At 38.0% G+C, this 21,831-nt stretch overlaps 1 protein-coding gene across 3 annotated transcripts in view; it reads right to left on the bottom strand.

Annotated features, from left to right (window-relative positions):
* grid1a (glutamate receptor, ionotropic, delta 1a) overlaps window positions 1–21,831 on the bottom strand; it is a 221,067-nt gene that overhangs the window by 37,559 nt on the left and 161,677 nt on the right. For all 3 annotated transcript variants that reach the window (XM_069692942.1, XM_069692941.1, XM_069692943.1), the window contains exons 5-6: window positions 8,414–8,467; window positions 253–426 (exon numbers count right to left, since the gene is read on the bottom strand). In XM_069692942.1, coding sequence (XP_069549043.1) covers window positions 253–426; window positions 8,414–8,467 — 228 coding nt within the window. The remainder of the gene's footprint in view (window positions 1–252; window positions 427–8,413; window positions 8,468–21,831) is intronic.

Here is a 21,831-nt window from a genome sequence, read left to right on the forward strand (position 1 = left end):
CTTATCTTTGTGTCTGACAAATGATTTAGCACTGTAAAAGCCTTTTTAAAATTTTTTTTTTTATGTATTTTTATTCCAGGTGGGTTGGACACTTGTTAGTGCATGACACAATAATATCACTATCTAACATCCTAGCTTTTGATTTTGTTTGTTTGGAATTGTTTTTTCACATGATGACCCCTGGTCAGCCTGGGCAGACCAATACAATCTGCATAACAATAATTTAGCTTCAATAGTTTAAATGGTTTTTACCTCCAGGGACTGCAGATAGCCTTCCTGCGGGTCACAGAGCAGCGAGGAGATGCGATGATTGTTTCTCATACAACGAACGTTGGTGTCCCTCCACAATGGGAAGATCTGACGAATGATGGTCATGCGCCCCAGAGAGCTGTGAACCAGCTCCATGATGTCAGCATCGCTCACCTCCTGAATACAAAGATGACAGAGTAGAGAGAGGAGGTGAGTTTTACCCGGCTTTCCATTGAACTTAAGTCAAGTATAATGGCACACTCTTTTTGTGTAGAGTGCAGAGTGGAAATTTGGATAAGACAGGAAACTTTGGAGGGGATTGGCTGTGCCTGCTTCTTGAGCAATTAAAGTATCAGATGGCACCCTTGGGGGATATAGAGAAATTAAGTGAAATAGCTCCAACAAGTTAAATGGAGATAAATGATAGAGGCTAGGGTTAAAATTTCAGCTTTATGTGCTCAACTTCATTTTTAGACTGACTTTTTCCAGCTTATTTTGTTATTGAAATTAGATTGACAAATCAGTGAACATTTCAAATATATTCTTCAGAATTATAGTGCAGGTGACCCTTGGTCCACTTCTGTGGAGTTTGCTCGTGTGGAGAACCGGATCAATATTCACGAGACACAGAGCTGCCTGCTAGTCTCCAGAGCAGGACAGTGGTCAATGCTGAGGCAGATAGAGGAGTCACTTGGGAGATGTTGGGTTCATATACTATCTGACAATAAAGCTGTGAGTTTACAGTCGGGTCGAAACTCAAGCAGCTCGAGGTTGATATAATCCCTCACCATACATGCCTCCATACATGTTCTCTATCTGTTTTCCTAATCAGACATTTTGATCTCTCCCTTTTGCATCGACCTCTCTTACTCCTGGTCTCTGTCCACAGTCAATGTTAATTTCTCCAGGCTTCTGACATTGTAGTGCTTTTCTCATTTCATCCTAATGTGTTCAATCTCTTATTATTGTGCCATCACTCTTAGTCTTTCTTTGTATGTGTACCCTTCTTCCATTGTGCTTTTTTTTCCTGAATTATTTGTCCAAATTTTTGTTTAGCCACCTGCAAATTCCTTTGTACTTTTAAGCCTTTTTCTCAAATATGATTTGCATGATATATACGTATTTCAGAAAAATAAAAGACTATATTATGGAGATCAAAGTAAATAGATAATTTTAGTAAAACACTCAGGTAATTCTAGCTCATCTAGTTTTTTCCTCTGACTCCTGGAGTGACTCTTCACAGTCACTCAGGTGGAAAGGATGAATATTCATGAGTTGCCATCACACATTAATCAGACAAATTATGTCGCATGGTTCACAGAGCTGAACCCTCACGTCCAAGTTAATAACTTATGTTGCCATCCAGTCCGAGTATTCTGTCAGCATCACAGGGGACATTTATGTCATAACCTGACCTGGTGGTGACAGTGACCAATGGAACATGGCTCAGGGAGCATGTGCCTTTTTACCTCTGTTTGAGGAGACTGTACAGACCATTAAGCTACAATTTGGACAGCACTGTGATATCAAGTATTTTACTTATACAAGATGCAAAATGATCGACTTAAAAAATAAAAAGGACACATACTTGGCCGCTGACTACAGTGGTCATCCCATGCAGTTTTAAGGCAGTTGACGGTTTATTAGTCTATATGGGGCAGTGTATTTGATTATGATAGTCTAAGTGTAAAATTATATTATTATTTCTGACAGATCAAATACAAACTCCTATAAAATGATCACGCATTTACATGTACGTGAGTAGTTAAGCCCCTGAAGATAACCGAGTCAAAATTAAAAAAAAAAAAAAGTGATTAGCACAGCCATGTTTCAATGACAGCTGATGACCAAAATATATTAATCAAGTCTACTTCAGCTGACAGAAAGACTAAATTATCCTCTTTGTGCTGCTCAGTCCGTGTTATTAATCTCTTACCAGAAATAAATAAAACAATTGACCAGTAATCACAGTCCTTTAATTAGAAATGGAGGTGCTTTTTGAAGCTGCAGCAACTAAGATGACAGATAATGGGAGTCAGGACTGAAGAACAAAGCATTGTGTGTATGGTGAAAATATGAATTTTCCATGCAAATAAAACACATGCATACATATCTTTGTATTCAATTTAAATGTACGTTAAAAGGTAATACATATGTGGAAATAACCACAAGGTTACTTTATTATCCAATTATTGCTGTCTTATTGTCTTACAATGTATTTCATACTTCTAAAAAAAAAAAAAAAAAGCCTTTGCTGATTTGTGAGACTACGACATATATCTGTGGAGGCATTACTCATCATACAATAGACATGATACCTTTCTGAGGGTTCCTTAATTAAATCAATCCTATTCAGGCGGTGCTGCTGTGGTGAAAATGGATCAATAAGTGTCACACCTGAATTCATATTAAATGTTGCATATAACAAAGAGAACAGAGATGATGTATGTACTTGTTTGTTACACTGAGGACAAATATAATACAGCAGTCTTATAGGAAAGCATATTTACTACACAATACTGTTAGATTGCGTGTTATGTTGGGTACAGGCATCGCCACTTTTCATTTAGGATTTCACACATGCATGGGGCATTATAAAGTGACTTTTACTGTATATATTAAAAAGTGTCTTAACATCAAATCACAATAAAATAAATAAGATCTTAAAAATGATTCCTACAAAACTTAAAGCTATTACATGTACCTAAGTTTATTAATGTTTGTTCTGCATGTCTACAAGATTTTCATTAATAGCTTGAAAACTTACATACTAAAAGTGGCAGCAGTAAAACAGCACTATGCCAATGTTTAGTCAGACTAAGATGACATATTTGAGGTCTCTGTCAATCTCAGTCTCGTTTTGATGATTGTTTAATCCTTACATTGATAAATTACGCTAATGATGATTAAGCAATGGGTTTTATCTAGTTTTATTAATAATGCTCTGAAGTACTGACAGTAAAAACTGATTAAAAAACCACAACAGCTGATTGCCACTTCCCCAAAGGGATGAAAGCAGTTTGTTCATCTTAGATATCCAGTGGTGGGTGAACCACTGTCAGCTTTAACATACCATAGGTCTATGGCGTTTTAATTTCCTGAAATAGGTTTAAAATGCATTAGTTTGAGCAATCTGTGGGTGCATGCACACATTAAGATGGGATGTGTTTTAATTGTCACTGCCTCCCTTCATAATTTATCAATTAATCAAAACAGCTGCGTACGTTGCACATAATAATGCACTGTAACTGTAAATACTGTAAGAAAAGCAATGATCTGGCTGCTCACAGCTCACGACTTTCTGACAGGAAAGACTGAGTCAAAGGAAGTACCATTTGCAATAACATATGGTATGATCAGGCAGAAACACAATGCAATTTCATGCCAAACTGCACTTCACCGCCTGATCTGCATCAACATAACCTTAGCGTTTTCAACCGTCTCTTTGCTATTCTGCTTGTTGTGAGCGGAAATTCACTAATCTACTTCAAGTGCAAAAACATGGACTTTGACCAAAGAGGCGAACATTATGACTGTGTTAGCACTTCTGATGAGTTTGGGTAAGAGGCTGCTTAATTGGAACAGGATATCTTAAATGTGACATGCAAATAATTACAGCAATTAATTGATTCATGTGCTGCTTTTTTTTTTTTACTGTATAGTGCAATCCCATTACACAGATCATTGTTCATGAGACCAGTGTAAGCTGACTAAGTGATATTGGAACAGGAAGTACAGTGCAAACAAAGATCTGTGCTTGTGTTACATTTTAAGATTTCATTGGCACAATGAAACTTGAACTTCATCCTGGAGGAGTAGTGTGACTGTACATAATTTGAACGGCTCTCTTATGAACCCCAATGACTGTCAGTGCTGTGATATTGAGATCAGGTGGTTCATGAAGGGAGTCGCCTGTTTGGGTTCCCTTACATGTATGACCATGACAGAGGATGTCCCCTTTGGTCACCATTTTGACTTCTGAATTGGGTTTCCGCATGGATGCTCATTGTGATTAATGGTATAAGGGATCCCAACAGTAAATCCGGTGTTTTGGTAAATGCGACTTTATTCAATTCTCTATATAAACAATTAGAAGATTGAAAAATATATATATATTATTTTGGTCCTAAGTGGCTTCTTCCGTAATCGACTTTCCAATCCGATAATCTAGTATGGCGGAGGTCCCATCAGTAGAATAGGATTTCCGTCTGAGTTGCTTGATGGGCAGTTACCCAAGACATCAGTCATATCATGACTGTCCTTCTCGACTCTGTCTGTCAAAGCAGGCACAACCACCTAATCCATCAAATGTTCTCAAGTGTCACCGTCCCGCCTTTGAAGGGGAAAAAAATAACAAGAAATCCTCCCAGGATGTGCAATCCATCTGAGTCGACTAGACAGTGTCAGAGGCAGCCAGCCTTCTGTGTGCTAGCAGCTGGAGCACCCCGGTTTAGTGGGTGGTTTAGTGAAACAACTGTCGGCCTATCATTCCTGTGCCCTCCTGCTCACATCTAGCCCTGCTGCAGTTCTTACACACTGATTTCAAAGCTTTTCTCTTTTTTCCCTCAAGATTACGTTTGTCAATTGTGTGAAACTTACTCAGTGTAAGTTTCACATCATGAACTGTTTGCAATTCAAACCCACTCCTTTGGTTTAAAAATGCATTAGTGTCAATCCAAAACAAAAACTGTTGTAACTGAAGAAAAGTTATGTTGGGAGAAAAGCTTTTTGTTTTTAACTCAAACATTTTAGATATGACAGTTTTACATTGCATAATAAAAACAGAAATAATGGGCAACTATTTTGGAATCTTTCTACTTTCATTTGTTTAAGCAAAAATGCAAAAAATCTGCATATCCAACTTTTCAAATGTGAGTATTTGATTATTTTCTTTGTCGTAAATGATAGTAAACTTAATATCTTTTGGTTTTGTAGTGTTGGTGACACAAAACAACACAACTGAAGATGTCACCATTGACTGTGGGGAATCATACGTCACATTTTTGGAGACTATCAGAAAAGAATCTGCAGATTGATCAATAATGAAACTAAACGCTATTTTTAGCGCTGATAATGTCTTCTGTAAGTCTGGAGGGAGCATTGTTATCATTATGACAAATGATAGTAATTGAGTAATTTCAGTTTAGGCCTGCATTTATCAATTCATAACAGAAACTGTGCATTGCAAACTGGAGATATCAAAAAAAATGTGGTCATATACCAGTCAGGGAAGGTCTAATGAAAACACATTCAAGTTGCATTGAGAAAACATTGGTGATTTGTTCAATTTGGCCCATACTACAGACTAAAGGTCAGGATATATTGACCTCTGCTCCATCAACGAAGTTACTGTAAATCTTTTTTGGTTGTTTTTTTTGCAATGCAAGTGTAATCCTCCTGTTGTCATAGAGTAAAAAGACAAATCAGCGCATCAGTTTCTTTTGTTTGTCAATTATCCTTATTGTTTTTCGACTTGTGATTATACTGATGCATCGTCATTTTCCTTCTCCATCCCTCTCACTGTGGGCTCTTATCGCATTTCTAACTTGACAACTACATTCATTGTGATACTGATTGCCGAACATTTTGTCACGAGAGTTGCACGAAATGTGAGACCTCGCTTTGACTGCGTGAGGTCTAAAGGCCCGCTGGACTGCAGGGAGCTGATGGAGGTGGGAAAACGACAGCGAGCCTCACAATCACTTGGTTAAAATGTGTGTCACAACTCTGTCACGACCAGCTGAATAGTAGCAACTGTCTGCAGGGACTGATGGGGCATTCAGGGGAAGGAGGTAACGGGAAGCTGTTATTTCCCTGCAGGGTTTTGTAATAGAGCTGCACTGCATCTGGTCAGGCTAACGGGATTTTCTGATTTTGCATGCAGGAAACAGTATGTAGGTATATTATAGCCATGTAGCAAGGTGGGATTAGAGAGTCCGCCAGCAGCTGCAATGAAAAGAGAGTCATTCCAAGCAGATGCGGTTCGTAAAATGACTTTGTCTCTTCTCTCGTGTTTGAATGAATTAGAATAAAACATGTGCACAATCTTTGTGCCATAAGCCAAGTTAGGAGCATCTTAGAAATATAATCACAGGCTAATGGAAACAAATGAGCTTTGCACCTTCCTTTAAATCTCCTTCCCCTTTAGAGATAAGCAGGCGCTGTGGATAAATTGTTTATAGTTACATACACGCCTGGATTCAGTTTACAGGGTGATTCTTGTTGATGGTAACAGTGTCAGATGAGGAAAAAATAGAATTTAAGAAAAAGATGGACTTGTTAGCAGATCACAGTTTTCATGTTAGTTTTTTGGTATTTGAGAAGAGCTCTGGAGGCCAACGTCTGTGAGAAAAATAGGTCGGCATGAGCAGTAATTTAATTTTCTTGTTCGTCCTCTGAAAATGTCTGCGTTATTCTCATTTCAAGGTGATTGTCAGCTTCATGGCCAGTTTATCCTGGGTGATGAAATGGGAGGCAGGGACAGACGGAAAGTAGACGAAAGGATAAACAAAAATTGCACAGAGTGGGGCAGAGATGAAGCAACAATTATTTTCTTCACTGTCTTGGAAGAGAACAAGAGGGGCAGAGGGAAATGGAAACTATATATTGAGAAAGGGAAGCTGAGGAACAGTGAAAAAAGTGAATGATGATGTATTTTATAGTTTACAGATACAAACAGGCACTTTATTCCCCTTTAAAAGTGTACCAGGGAGAGATAACTCTGCAGTGAGCCACATCACATCGACCATTAAGCGAGTAGCATAGAAATTAACATGCCATTAGTTCATACTTTCCCAGAGTCTGATGCAATTAAAGTTAATGTCTTTGTGGAGGTCTGTAGTAAATGAGCAAGAGGCATGGATGGCTTTGTATGTGAATACTGCTTCAAATTACAGCCTCTATCTAATCATCTCATTTGAGACTACAAAAGTCTATCAGCAAAAAAAAAAAAAAAGATTTAAACTGCCAGATACAGAAAAGATTTTGAAGGGCTTAAGATCTCATTAGGCATTTTCAGTCAGTACTTGAGTCGTGTGCATGCTGAATGCATGGTAAAACTGTGACATTATATTAAAGCTCATTATAATCTAAAAGTAGGTAATTCAGGTTGCTAGACAGCAGGTTTTCAATACAATGAGCCTCACTAATCAAAATATAGATGACTGAAATATACAGAAATTCTGCACTGGGAATTTTTTATAAAAGCATAAGTAACTTTTTGTACGTTGGTTTGTCCGATGTGCATTGCAGCCAAAACGGGTTTTAAACTTCTGTTCGAGGTAATTGGTACACTGTAGAAGCATTCTCCTGAACTGCAGTGTCTTAATATTCTTACAAACATGGCTGTCAGGGGAACACAAGCACCTTTATCATGCTCTATGGATTATGAATCAATACGCGTCATGTTTTGTTTGCAATAACATGTTCTTACAAGTGAGGTGATGTTTCATTAAAATTCATTGGTACCTCCTTGAATAAGAGATGATACATTGCAAGGGTTTTGTCCTGATATAGTTAATTTGAACAAACATACAATATGTGGACACTAAGGTACGTTTGTGTCTGTGAGTACAAGATAGAGAGAGAGCCTGTTAAGCACAACAATGCTAATATTCCTGGTAAATAATCTGTGAGCAACTTCTTACCGGCTTTTACCTTTTTAACATCTTTTCATCCACTGCTTTTAGTATTTCGTGAATCTGATACCTCCCTCCACCCCATCTCCAAATCACTGAATCAATGGAAGTGCGGTGCTGAGGCGCCACAGCTAAAGATCCCTGTGAGTCCACTGTTCTGTATTCACAATGTGCACCTGAATGTTTTGCTGTTACAGCTACTTTAGAAGACTATTTAGGTCAATGTCAGACCCACTGAGCAGTGGTACAGAGAGGGAAAAGGTACACTAGTATCAGCAATTAAAGGGAGGGCAATTATACAATATCAAATAAAGGCCTAGTAGTCCCTCTGGCGGCAGAGATAAAATACAGACAAGCGATCCTCTGCTGATCTAAGTGATGATTATGAAAGTGTAGTTAGTGACAGGCTCAGAGGTGTTCATGTGTATGTGGGTGCCATGGCAGCACATGAAATGCTGTGTTGACAGAGGCAAACTGACACGAAGGTCTAAATTCACTGAGGTGCGTATCCAGGAATTTGGCCTCACCTCATTGGCGTAGACCCAGTGACTGTCCTTGGATGCCAGGTTGGTTTCCACGGCCTGCATTGATGAATGAAATGAAAAGGAACAGAAGAAGAGAGAGAGAAGTATAATTTGAGAACAGAGTGTGAAAATACATTGAGGTTTTACGATAGTTCGTGTCAGTCAAAACCCTCTGGGGTCTCTGGAGATTAATTTGTAAATGAAGACATCCTGGATCACATGTAGGGTGCTGGTCTGATGTCTCAGGGAAAGGAACAAAAAACATCATGGAACGGACCAAAGTCACACTGCCTGTAGCAAATTTGACAAATCAGCAATTATAAATAATGCTATGCTAAACAAACCAATTTTTACATTAGATGTGAGAATGAAGTCTGGAGTTGAGATGAATTTAATATGCCCACTCCTGTCAGATTCACTTCAGTTGCTCTAATTTCACCTTGCTTTATAAAATACATTTTGATAATGACATAGAAAACAGCCATAAGAAGTAAGTGCCATTACTGGATAGAAATCTGTAACCTGAGATTCTGTGGTGCAAGAGGTTCAACTACAAAAACAAAAACATGATTAATGGGTTGAATGTATACTGATTAGTAACGTGTGTAATGGGTTGTAATGACTTAGACAAACAGTTTTTATCATATAAGATATCAAATTTAGTATTTATATCTATACTGCACAGGAACACAATTTCTGGTATTTATTTTGAAACAATGCTTCTTTGCTGGGAGGACAGATTCCATAGTTAAAGCTCATGGCCTTTTGGTGCAGCACAAAGGTGTCTAAAATGTACAGATAGTCAAATGTCAAGAGGTAGAAACCTTATTTAAACACATAACAGCTGCTCTGGGAGCATTTTGGCTTAATTCACATACTGAATAGATTCATTTAAATACATAGGTTCAGCAGCTATTCAAGTATTAATCTTTATTTTGATCCTGCTGCTCTACTATCACAGCAATACATTCCCTGTCGAAGATCTAAACCAGATTACACATGTACAGAACTAAGATTTTTATTGGAGAGATTTATGTTGGAAAATCATATTTCTCTTATTCCCTACCCTCATCGTTATATAAGATAATATATAACTTTATTAATGCCCGGATGGGGGAATTTGGGTACAAGGTAGAGTTAAGACAGAAAGTGGACTAATCTGGTTACTGAAGCGTATGCAAATGTAATAAATGACCCAAAACCTCTCAGTAAAGGTAAACAACTCCCTGGAAATTACCAAAACCATCCCTGACATTATGGAGTTCCTCCACCTGTCAGAAGACTGCACACATTTGACATCTGTCATGCTTAGCGTCTGAATGCATGCCCTCTTCTGCAAATTGCTATCATTAGTGTCTAAATGAATCCCCTTCACATGAAGCAATGAAGACTGATGCCTGAACATATAACCAACAGAACCTTGCTGCAATTTTACGTAACAACACCATGCTCATCAATAATAGCCAGTGCAGAGTACAGCACCAAAAGCTGCAAATCGATCTTATAACCTTGGAAGAGTCATGATTTTATTTTAATACTTCTCTCATTGCCAGATTTATCTAATCAAACTGCAAGAGGACCACACCAGTGCAAGAGAAATATTTGCCTCCACGGTTGAAATACCATGTGTCATACTTAGAATTAACGAGTCATGCATTAAAAAAATGACCTTGAAATTCAAATGAATAGGCCAGCATTATAAGTGGAGGACTTGAATCACCAGACAGATGTTATTTGTTTCTACCCTCAAATATAACCTGCAGGAGTGTTTCCTAAATTAGTGCCCCTGGTTAGACACTTGGTTAGGAAAAGATAAGGGTTTGGGTTAAAATCATTTCTTAAACCTTGTTGTACATAAGAGTTACTTTTTTTTTTTTTTTTAAGTTATGCAACCTTCGTCTTCATGGCAACAGTAAATGTATTTTTTTAAAACTGTCCTGACTCACTGGAAACTGGAAGTGAACAGCATATCAACTTCATCTGAACTTCTTCACTTCTCCCGAATGTTGTTAATTATACGATCAGTAAAGGTCGCATACTTTAAAACTGTGGGCCGAAATAAGCTGCTTGGACAGAAGACCTGTTGGGTTATTTTTTTGAAGGACAACCTTAACAATAAATGTGCCTTAATGAAAGATCATGGTGCACTTTCCTCAAAGATAGGATCATGAAATATATACATTCACAAAGTCGGTACACTCAATTATATTACTATTTATGTAACATAAGCGTTTATCACACTGAAGGTGGCATTTCACATGATCAAGATAAAGGCAGCGAAAAAAGGACTACTGTGTCAAAAAAACATCCGGCACAACACTGGAGGGAATGTGCTTTCGTGTGTGTGCCTGCGTGCAATTCATTTCAGTGGTGGCTAAAAGATTAAAAGATGAAGGCTAAAATGTTCAAGGTTGAGCTGTGGGGACCACAATAGGCAAAAGGTAACCACAATAGGCAAAAGGTAAACAAAACAACAAAGACGCCAACGGATGAAATTGGGGCTTTTCTGTGTGTGTGTGTGTGTGTGTGTGTGTGTGTGTGTGTGTGTGTGTGTGTGTGTGTGTGTGTGTGTGTGTGTGTGTGTGTGTGTGTGTGTGTGTGTGTGTGTGTGTGTGTGTGTGTGTGTGTGTGTGAGAGCATAATAATCTGAACATTGTTAACCTTGTCTTAATGAATATATTTTTAGAGAAAGGTTTTAATAAATGTTTGAGCTTTACTATTTTAGCAGTAATTTTCCATCTCTTAATCAGCCGTGTAAAAAAAAAAAAATTGCCTTTTGCACATGGTGCAAGCCCATTTTTTCCACATGGTTGATTACATTAACACTTGCATCAATCGTGAATAACATAAACGGACAGTTTGCATTGACAAGAGAAATAACTTGACACATTCTCTTATCAGTAAAATGTGACTTGTGAAGCTAGCCCATAGACACACAATTCCCTTCAAATCTAAAGGTTAAATATATAAGATCATGAGATCACATTCTTGTAATCTTTTCAATGGGGAAATATCAGCAAGCTCCTTAATGTGTAAGTAATCCATTCATTCAAATTATGATAATGTCTCCCAGCCAGAAATAAAATCTGACAATGATAACTATTGTCTGCCTTGAAGAATAACTTTGACATTCAAGAGAGACGACAGCTCCTTGAACTGCATTCATTGTTGCAAACAAAATCTGTCAGATTCCATAATGGTAAAAACAAAGTCAAGTGATGTAGTGTGGGTTAGTTAATGTGTACCAGCTGGGAGGCAGTGTTTTGTTGAAGCCATGGGCACAACAGAATGCAACACTTGTGAGGTTCAGTATCAGTTCACAGCACAACCAAACACTGACAACTAAAGGCATAATGGAAATACTGTATACCCTTCTGAAGCTAAATTATATTTGTTTAACCTTGCTTCTGTACGACTATGAAAAACCCGTAATTGTGATGACATTCTGAGAACTCATTCATTTTGAGATAGTGTTGCTATTTTCTCCGAGATCATCTAAGAAAGCAAAAAGGGACAACGCCTACTGTTAAATGTGAACTGATATATATTGTATACAACAGAATAATGAGGTAAGGCCTAACATTTATTGTGTTTTTGTGTGGCCCATAGTTCAGGCAGTCCTCTATTCAAACATGTGAAATTAGTTTTATTGACAAGAACCTGGATGCTGAGGTCTCGGAAATACTGTGCTTACAGTACCTAAGGGATTTGCTCAGTAGGATTCAAAAATAGCAGCAATACAATACAGTAATACAAAAGCTTCATCTATTTAAGTACAATTCCGACATTATTGAGCCTAATCAGCCTCCCTCTAATTGCACTTAGACTTGTTTCTAACCAAGGTTTTTTCTCCATTTGCCTAAAATTCATCACACCAATGCCTAAAAATCCATTTGAGACATTAAACGTTATCAACATCCAGGCAGAGTAATGTCTGCTTTGTGTGTTTTCTTTCTTTCTATTCACTTCGGGAGATGATGTAACAGTGAAACTCTGGAGAGCAATGTGGTTTTGGAGAAGGAGGCATAGACAAAAGCCTGGAGTGACATCTGAGGAATATTCTATACTGTTGATACAGCCGACAGTAAGATCTCTAATCAGAGAGGCAAAGTACCTCAGGCATGTTCTTATACAGTAGCAATGCCACAAAGGCAGCCAAAGAATGCCAACTCCAATTTGAAACCGTGACAGCCGAAATGGGATTGAGAGGAATGGCGGTTTGAAGCATGTGAAAATTGAAGGGGGGAGGTTTGGGCAAGGTTCAGACGACTGAGGAGGAATCATCTGAATGTGGAGATGAGAGCGCTCAGTGTAAACACATCCAATTCAAATATTTGTTACAGTTCAAAATTATATTTTAAATGTTTGAAAAAAAAACCCAGTTAATTTGGATTGTACACTCAGCTGACTAGCTGATTAGGTACAATTTACTAAAACTAATACTATCAAATGCAACAATCCTGTATTAAACCATACCTTCATGTAGGTTGTAAATATTTAGATTTTGTTGAAACTGTTTTGCAGAGGCGTTTAAACTGTATGATCATTTTAAAGGCTGCAGTTTGTGGTACTGTTTGACTGTAGTTATATCGGTGTTTTTATGATTTGGACCCGTTCCCAAAGGTTGGATGTATTGCAGCACTGTAGCATTAGGCTGCATGTATGTACCTGATAAACTCATATATCTGCTACACCGCTTTTTCTGCTGAAGATGTTCTTCTATTAAATTGGTACAATAATACACATAGTTAATATTGCAATGCACATCTACTGTCTATAGATAGACACATATGTATATGTATACATATATATATATATATGTATCTATCTATAGACAGTAGATGAATACTGTGCAGTATACACTATATGTATGTATGAACAGTATAAAGGTATGCATACTGGAGTGGGAATGATCTGATACCACACTAAAATATATTATATTATATATTGTTACAATGCAAAATTGCAAAATTGCAATGCAAAATATTGTGATACTATCCCCCAACCCTTAATGAATACCTGTTGGTCTGATTATATCTAGGTTTCTAACTATTAAAAAAAGGCATCTGATTGGTTCCAAATTAATTTTGGAGCCTGACAACCAGCGCAGCCAGAGCATAAAAAAAAAAAAAAAAAAAAAAGAAATACAATAAAATACTTATTGACCCACAGCTTTGTGTGCAAACCTTGTTTCTGTAATGGTCACAACTTTCTCATTTGCTCACAGTTTAGTATGTAGAACCTATAAGTGAAACAAACCCTCATCCTTCATCTTTGAGCTAATGCTAGAAATTCAATGTATTTAAAACAGGTATCTACAGGATTAACACGTGGAGAGAATAAGCAGCCTTCTTCACAGCTGGGAAAAGTAAACTCACTTATTTGTTCACTCTTTGTTTGCTGTTCACATGTGACAGTGGCACCTGCTTGTTATTTGTTTGCACAAGATAGCATATCTGATGTTGAAAGTTTTCGATTGCTTTAATGATTCATTTTAATCCCTTCAGTGTATTTATTTTAATCTCAGCCTACACACCTACAATATTGAAATCTATATTATAAACTGAATAATTGCAAAACATGCACCTTCTTCAGGACACCTGCAATGCTAAAATAAATCTCAGACTATCATGATCAACATTACTTGAAAAAAATGTAGTTCATTTGCTGTGTTCATCTGAGATAAACAATATTCAGTCTTTTGAGGAAAAAAAACTGAACTGGCTAAAAAGTCTTCTAGTGCCTCTGTTTGTGTTTACTATTGTTTGGGTGGTAGTAGTAGGGCTTTTTTAAATTCAGCATATGAAATAACAATCAAAGAAACAATTGATGTATTAATTACACATTCATTATTAAAAAAAACATGTTTTATTAATAAAACCTTTGCAGTTTAATTAAATTGTGTTTGAAATGCAGTGTATTGTGTTGGTAGAAATTCAACAGTATCACTTTAGGAAAACCAATTACAGTATATGATATGTATAGATCATAAATCTAAATACATACCCCGTAGTCAAAGAGGGAAAGATTTGCACTGCTAACATCTATCTGTTCTTCCATTCTGTGCTCCCCCTTTTACATCTGGTATTAACATGAAAACTGTATCTGCATACATTATCTGGATAACGATATCCAATCCATGGTTATTAAAGTGAGTTCTGGTTATCTTGATTATGCCCACAATTTGATCACTTTGTCAGTCTGACCTTCTACAAATGTGGTCCGACTGTTACGATCGCATTCCGTTCCCAACGGGTTCTCCTTGCCTTAGCATGTGTTTTCCCTAAATCCAGGTACGTTATCTGGATACATTAACGTGCAGATTGTTAGAGTTTCTCATCTATGAAAGGCTCTCAAAATGTAGATGTGTTGAATTTATTCCTATTTCTCACACACTCTGCTCCCTCTTTTCCTCTGGCTCAATTTGTGAGCTCAATGATCACAGATTTGTCCGTATTTGAAGCAAGCCACCTCAGCTTTGAGGTCAAGGGTGGGTGCATAGCAACCAATGGCTTTTGTTGCTTTTGAGTGGGGGGCCTTTCACTTTGTCCTTGTAATTGACCATAATTTGAAGAGGGTGGACAATCAAAAGGTTTTGGTAACTTTCACACCTTTGTTTTCTTTCTGCTTTAGGATCTCACAATGAAACCAGGAAGGAGTAATGTGGCTTGTCATAAAAGATTCACAATGGTCCCTCTGAACCCAGCCGTGTCACCGTTGCTGTGGAAACCCACCTTCAGAGCACTTAATCTGCTCCATCGACACAGCATCGGACAAAAAGATGACAACTGCCCTCAGTAACAGACCCACTTAAACCATACAGGGATATACAGATTCAGCATTACCATCTTACTATAAAAGTAATGCTTGATGGTTAAAATATACAGCAACTGATGACATCAAGACTAAAGTCGGTCAGTTCTTAGTGATAATACAACACCTGAACAAATCTCATCTGACCTTACACTGCCTGTATTGAAGACCAGGTGGCCCTCCCAAGAAGATGGCACATGTGTGTCACATTAAAAACAAATCATGACTCCCATCTGCCATGGCACTAAGGCTGCTAGTTTCTCTCTGCATGTAGTTAACTTCCCACAGGCTTACGCTTTAAACATGAGTGGAATAGCTAATGTCCCCACTTGGAGACTCACCACATTAGCCCTGTTACGTGAACTAAAATTGGAGGAACCTTATCATTATGTCCTTGGCTGCAATACAGTGTCTGCATGTATTGCTTATTATATAGAAATCTGCAAAAGATACATGTCAACAACCATGTTTGGGATTTTTAAAATGTTTCTGTAGCCATACGATGTTTTGAAAAAATACAACAATCACCAACCATATATTTGAATCTTTGGTTATATGCTGAGTTATATTTTCCTCATCATTGAACTGATGTTTGCATTGCCAAACAACCCTCACTAACAGCTAAAGATGAAAAGGGGCGCTGATATTGTATATTTCTATGCTTAAAAACAACTCTTAGTAAGAGATGCTACAGTAATTTGGCATTGTTGTATTCTCAAAGTGGCCACTCTTTACTTCTCCTCTGACACATTCCTTCTGTGGGCTGCTGCACTTATTGTGAGCTATAATGTTGTGAGGGGGATTTCTGAAGAGTCACTAACAGGATTAAAACTAGGTGTGAAACTTTATGAATACCATAGCAGGCTGAAGAGCCTCCTGAGTGAAGGCGTTCAGTGAGACTGTAAGAACCTTCCGGGTGAGGGTTTTGGAGCTGTTGCTACTTTTTAAATATTGCAGTGGACATGGATTTAGCATGCATTTAACCCACCAAAACACGACTACTTTGAGACAGTCTTATAACGAGAGGAGCAAAACCCAACTTAAACCGGATCCTGTTACTGTATATTTATCTGATGCTTCTCTGCAGTTGAATTCTATACAATATTTATACTTTGAAAGTTTTGCAGTCTTTGTCAACACTTCATTAGCTTAGTTGTGACTGCTATTATAACTCAAAAATGTTTTCCTCATTTGTACAAAGCAGCCCACATAGTTCCTGCTGTTTGAAAAAAAAAAACCCCATCAAAGTACAAAGTTGCTGACAATACAGATATATTATCGGTTACATACAAATATTGCTTATCATTTGTTCTGAGCTTGTTGTAGAAACTACAAAATGAGTCTGACTGCCAGGTAAAGACTTCGATTGGTGACAAACTATATACAGCCAAGTTGTATTGATTTGATTTTAGTCTGTAGTTTAACTCTATTAAATCTCAAGGCTGGCTGCATCTCCATGATACTTAAGTTCAAAATCCAATATTTTTCGTTAGGTTATCACATACATGTATAGCTGCACGGAAACCCACATAAAACTCATGACAGAAAGAAATTATTTCAGTTGTGCAGCTTTGTAAGCCACAAAATTCAGGCTTAGCAGTTTAATGACATCCAAGTACACTTTCTGAACATGTCTTTGCAGAGGATGAGTTACTTTGCATTTCTGCAGGGTGCCCTTGGGGAAGCACTGAACATAAACTAAAGCCCTGCACCGGGGTAAATTTATGTTGTGGATCTTTGATGATATTTTCAATTGAATTTTTATTGCACAGCTGATGAATGTAATAGCCAAGGATAATTAACAAAGCGGAAACTGATTACCTCACCAAAAGATATTTTGTTCATCTGTGACTACAGTTACAGCACAAGGACGAGCAGATATATAGTCAATGTACTGTAAAAAGCAACACGAACCTATTCAATGTATACACATAATCACATATGTAGAATTACACAGTATATTAAGAATGGTATTTAAACACAGTGTAAAATGGGAGGAAAATAAACTGTTAGTGTGTGCTGCATGAAAATGGTATTGTTAAAGGCATGCAAAGGTGATGTAGTTATTTCCCTAACATCTCGGAAATCTTTCGGTTTACTTTTAAAAGGTTTATAAGAGGCTCTCTACAGGACTGAAACAGCTTTTTGATGCTGTATAGTAATCAAGGCTGAAAAATAAGACACCCCTGACCTGGGGGTAAGAACTGGCAGATGACCTGGAAAAGGATGCCTGAGCAAGACCTGCAAGTTACAATACTTACAGTGAATTTGGCAAGCAAAATCCCATAAAAATCTAAATCTGGAATTCATGTGACAAAGGATAGGAAAAAGAATGCTATTTAAATGCAACTGAATAATGCATAGCACCATTACCTAACATTAGTTGAGGTGAGTAAAATACAATAATTGTTTTCCATAAAGCACTTTGTACCATTCCAGGCCATTAGCTTTGAATAATGAATCACAGAACTTTCCTTTTACACTGAACTTCACACCTTAAAAACACATCTTAAAAGAGAGGTAAGCGATAAATAATTAAGCTCTCCCTTTAGTCAATGTTGCATTCAAGGCAGGATAGGTAGCTCCTTACAAAAGCTGAACAAAAATAAATCTCTGAATTCTTTAACTCAAACTTCTTGAAGCGGTTTTGTGTTGAGAGTCCATCGAATGCCACTTTCATCAGTTGTGTTCTACATAAAAATTCATTTAGTGGGAAGCTGAGAGCTATTGCTCCTTTCTGTATAGCCAGTAATAAACCACATTGAGTACATGCTAAGACATTTGCACAAGAATCCTCCATCACGGTATAGTTACACAGTCCTCGTTTTAATGACCACCATAATCTTTACAAAGCAGAATCCTTACACAAAACCCATGGCTCTCAAAGGCTCCCAGTGCATGTGTTGTGGACGTCTTTCTCACATTGCTTCTAACTATTTCCCAACACTTCTGCCTGCGTTGTGTTCTGGCTCTAACATGACCACGGGAGCTGAATGCTGCCATTCTAGTCAATGTGTGATATTCCACCAAACTCACCACAGCATCCCAGAAGCGGCTTGGCACTCTGCTGCACTAAAGATATACGCAGAGTCTATTTCTGACAGAAGTGGGATGGCGATTGCATCAATCTGCACAGAGCAGATCAGCCAGGCACTTAGTCAGACAGAGGAAAGCATCAAGCCTCCAGTCAATTTTCAAAATAAAACACTCTGTGCAGACTCCCAATCCTACACCACATTACTAAATCAATGTCTATCCCCCCAGTCTTTCAAGTTTGAGAAGAAATGCATTATCCTCCTGCTACAGACACTGTATGTTAAAGAGTTAGGAAATAATTATGGGGATGATTTTTTTTTTTTAAACAACTAAAACACAGCAAACTGTACTTTGAAGGCTCCACTAAAGAAAAAAATCACATGAATTTCACGTAAATAAAAACTCAACACGTGATTGTGCACATGCGAAACATGTGGCTTTGGAACGTTTTCATGGTGAAATGTGTGAAGCCCATGTGGATTACCATTTCCATATATTTTCCCAAGCTCATTACATGTTACAACATATGGTAAACAGGTGTCAATCCATGTGATCACGTGGCCTATGGAAAACATGGGAAAGTAGGAAATAACAAAATAACACAAAATAGCACATAACACAAGATATCATTTAACAACGTCCATCCGCTAGATGCACGAATTTAGGAAAAATGTCAGACAAAAACAGGCAGACAAAACACTCTGCTTCTGAAACCCTCCCAGTGGGTTGTGAAGCCATGCAGAAGACAGAATAAAACAGCATCTCTTGCGCGACGTAGAGGAACCATGTCTGGTAGAAAATGCAGGTAATAAAGCACTGCCCAGCAGGTAAGAAAACCTAGACAAGTTAAGACAACTCCAGACACAGTGCTATAATCTCTGCTCCAGGGTACACTGTCATACTGAGCTGCCTAAACTGCCCCAAAGTCGCTGTTCACAGAGGAAAACTGGAGAGAAGAGTGAGAACAAAGTTGAGGTGAGAAACTGGGAAAAAATGGAGGTGGTATTAAGATATGACAGCTTAGTCAGAATGTGATGAGAAGTGCCATGTCAGACGAGATTTTATCTCATGTCATCCCCACCTTTTTATTGTTTTTCACTCTTTTAATAAAAATGTTTCTGCTGGGTGGTGTGTCTTCGTAATTGCAGTAACCTGCTTCAAGGAAATGGAGCATATGTGGGAAAGAAGTACTCCAATTTTTATGATTAAATTCTTCCCCAAAAAAAGAAGAAGTGTTTTAGCCCCCTCCACACTGCAGTTTCTGATCAGCTTTCAAGGCTAACCCTGCTTGCATGCTACACCTGATGGACAACAACTGCCAAAACTTTCTGGGTGGAATTCATGCTCTAGTATTTTTGTTCCAGGAACGCAAACATGTACATATAAAAAGACATAAATCAACTTTTTCCTATGAAATGTGTACAAAAGAAGAAAAGCATTCGCTATATTTCATTTCTGTCACAAACCTTCTCTGAATGTGGATTTCCCCCCTTGGATGCAGTAATCTTTTATGTTATTTAATAGACTTCCTCAACTGAAAAGTCAATTTTGTTTTTGATATCATTCTAAAGTCATTTGTGGGCCACTCCTTTATTATTCTGCCCTGACAATGACTCTTTCCTTATTCACTGTGACAAGTGGAATACCACAGAAGAAGTCGTGCCAGGACAAAATAATGTGGAGAGTTTGATAAAACAGCTGCTTTTCAAAATCTGGACATTAACACTTGATAATTGGACAGGCGGAGTCCAATTGCTCAGTTATTCATCTTAATGCCAATGGTGTATGGTAAACAACAGGCATGGCCATCTGGATGTTATGTGCCAGTGTTTTGGGGATTTTAACATCCCCACCTTAAGCAAGGTTCTTACAATGGTGCTCAGTGTGTTGTGATACTGTAATGAGACTGAAGGTGCACTGGGCAGCTCTTTGTTGTAATACAGACGTGCGTGAGGCAAAGAGCCCCTGAAAAAGACCATTTAAATGAATTAAAAAAAAAAAAAAGAAAAGGTAGCTGTCCAATGAATAAAAGGTGCGCTGAAACATTTTGTCTTACAGCAGTCTTTTTTTTTATCATATAAAAGTGAGAGTCCGCAATGATATTTATTAAACCTGAAAGTAGAAACAGGAGAAGTGATTGCGTGTGTATTTTAGTACGACTGAAAGGTACGTATAAATCAGATAGGCAAATCTGGAGAGACGGTTGCTCTTATTGTGGTGAGAAGGAGACGCAGGAAACCAAAGAATACGTTGAGAACATGGTTTTACACCCGTGGAAATATTTTAGAGATGCTAGAGGGAAAAATTATTCAGACATATCGTTTGTCCAGCGATGACATTTCTGAGTTATTGAATGAAGTGAATGATGACTGACAGCCAATAACAAAGAGGAGCCACGAAATACTAGCAATGTCAAAACTTCTGATGACTCAGCATTTTTCTGCCTGTGTCATTCCAGCGTGTCGCTGCTTGGATATCCCACCCAGTCCCGTTACTCAGGTGTGCTGTCACTGTGTCCCACAGAATTCACAGGTAGCTTCATAAGATTCACGAGCACTCACGAGGCACTGAATGAAACTAACTCACCTGCTCATCACAGAAAGATCTGGACCTGCTGATCGGTGTTTATTAGAGGATCTCACCCACCATCCCTCCTGTAAATTGATGATGTTTTATTATTAAGCCTTTTTTTCCGCCTTTTTGTTTCCCTCGCAGTAGTGACTTTCTTACTAATAATCTCCTATATAGCGTTTTGTTCTTGTTATATTTATATTTCTTAATTTCAGTGGGATCAGATTTCCTTTTCCTTTTGTGGTTGTTCTGTGTTTTTCATACCTGGGATCACTTTAACACACGCAAACCCCTCATTTAAATGCAGCGATTTGCAACGGATTTCAATGACGCAATTACTCTTAGTAAATCACCTGCAAAACGGGTGAAAAAAAAAAGTGCAAACTTTTGGAAGAAACATGCAATTTAGTACCCTTTATTTGAGATCTTAGTAAATCAGGCCCAAAGTGTTTTGAAGTGAAAAGCGAGTGAATACATGTTGAGTCTAAAAAGAAAAGATGACGATACAGGAACAGTGGCCATAATGAATGACAAACAGGCACATTAGGTACATGGTGTTAATGCTTTGTTTTCTCAGAAAAAAAAAACACCACCAAGTAGAGCTCTTTTATAAATCACTGTGATGGGCCTGTATTGACACCGTCATCCTACTCTTTGCAGAAATCGAGAGCTTTTTCATGTGGGTGAGTGTCAGAGATCAGGAGACTGCTTCTCTGCACCAAAACTCTGCCTGATTAGGCACAAGTAAGCAAAATAAGTGGGCTGACTAATAAAAAAGAAATAAGAAAAGAGGGAGCAGGAGAGGTAACTGTGGGAGGTTAGCCGGGCCAAAGATGAACATGGATCTTATCCTAATTATTCCAGAACAGGGTGAGACTTGTCTTCTCAGAACACCATGGGAAAGAAGAGGTGTAAAAGAGAGTGGGAGTGAGAAAGTTAGGTTTTGACATAACGCTAATTCAAAACAGCGCTGACAGCCATGGAGGCTGCAGAGATAAGAG

The sequence above is a fragment of the Brachyistius frenatus genome, unplaced genomic scaffold, assembly GCF_029030835.1.
Source record: "Brachyistius frenatus isolate BFR_SWC_R1_liver_20210118 unplaced genomic scaffold, ASM2903083v1 Contig_13, whole genome shotgun sequence".
NCBI classification, from domain to species: domain Eukaryota; kingdom Metazoa; phylum Chordata; class Actinopteri; family Embiotocidae; genus Brachyistius; species Brachyistius frenatus.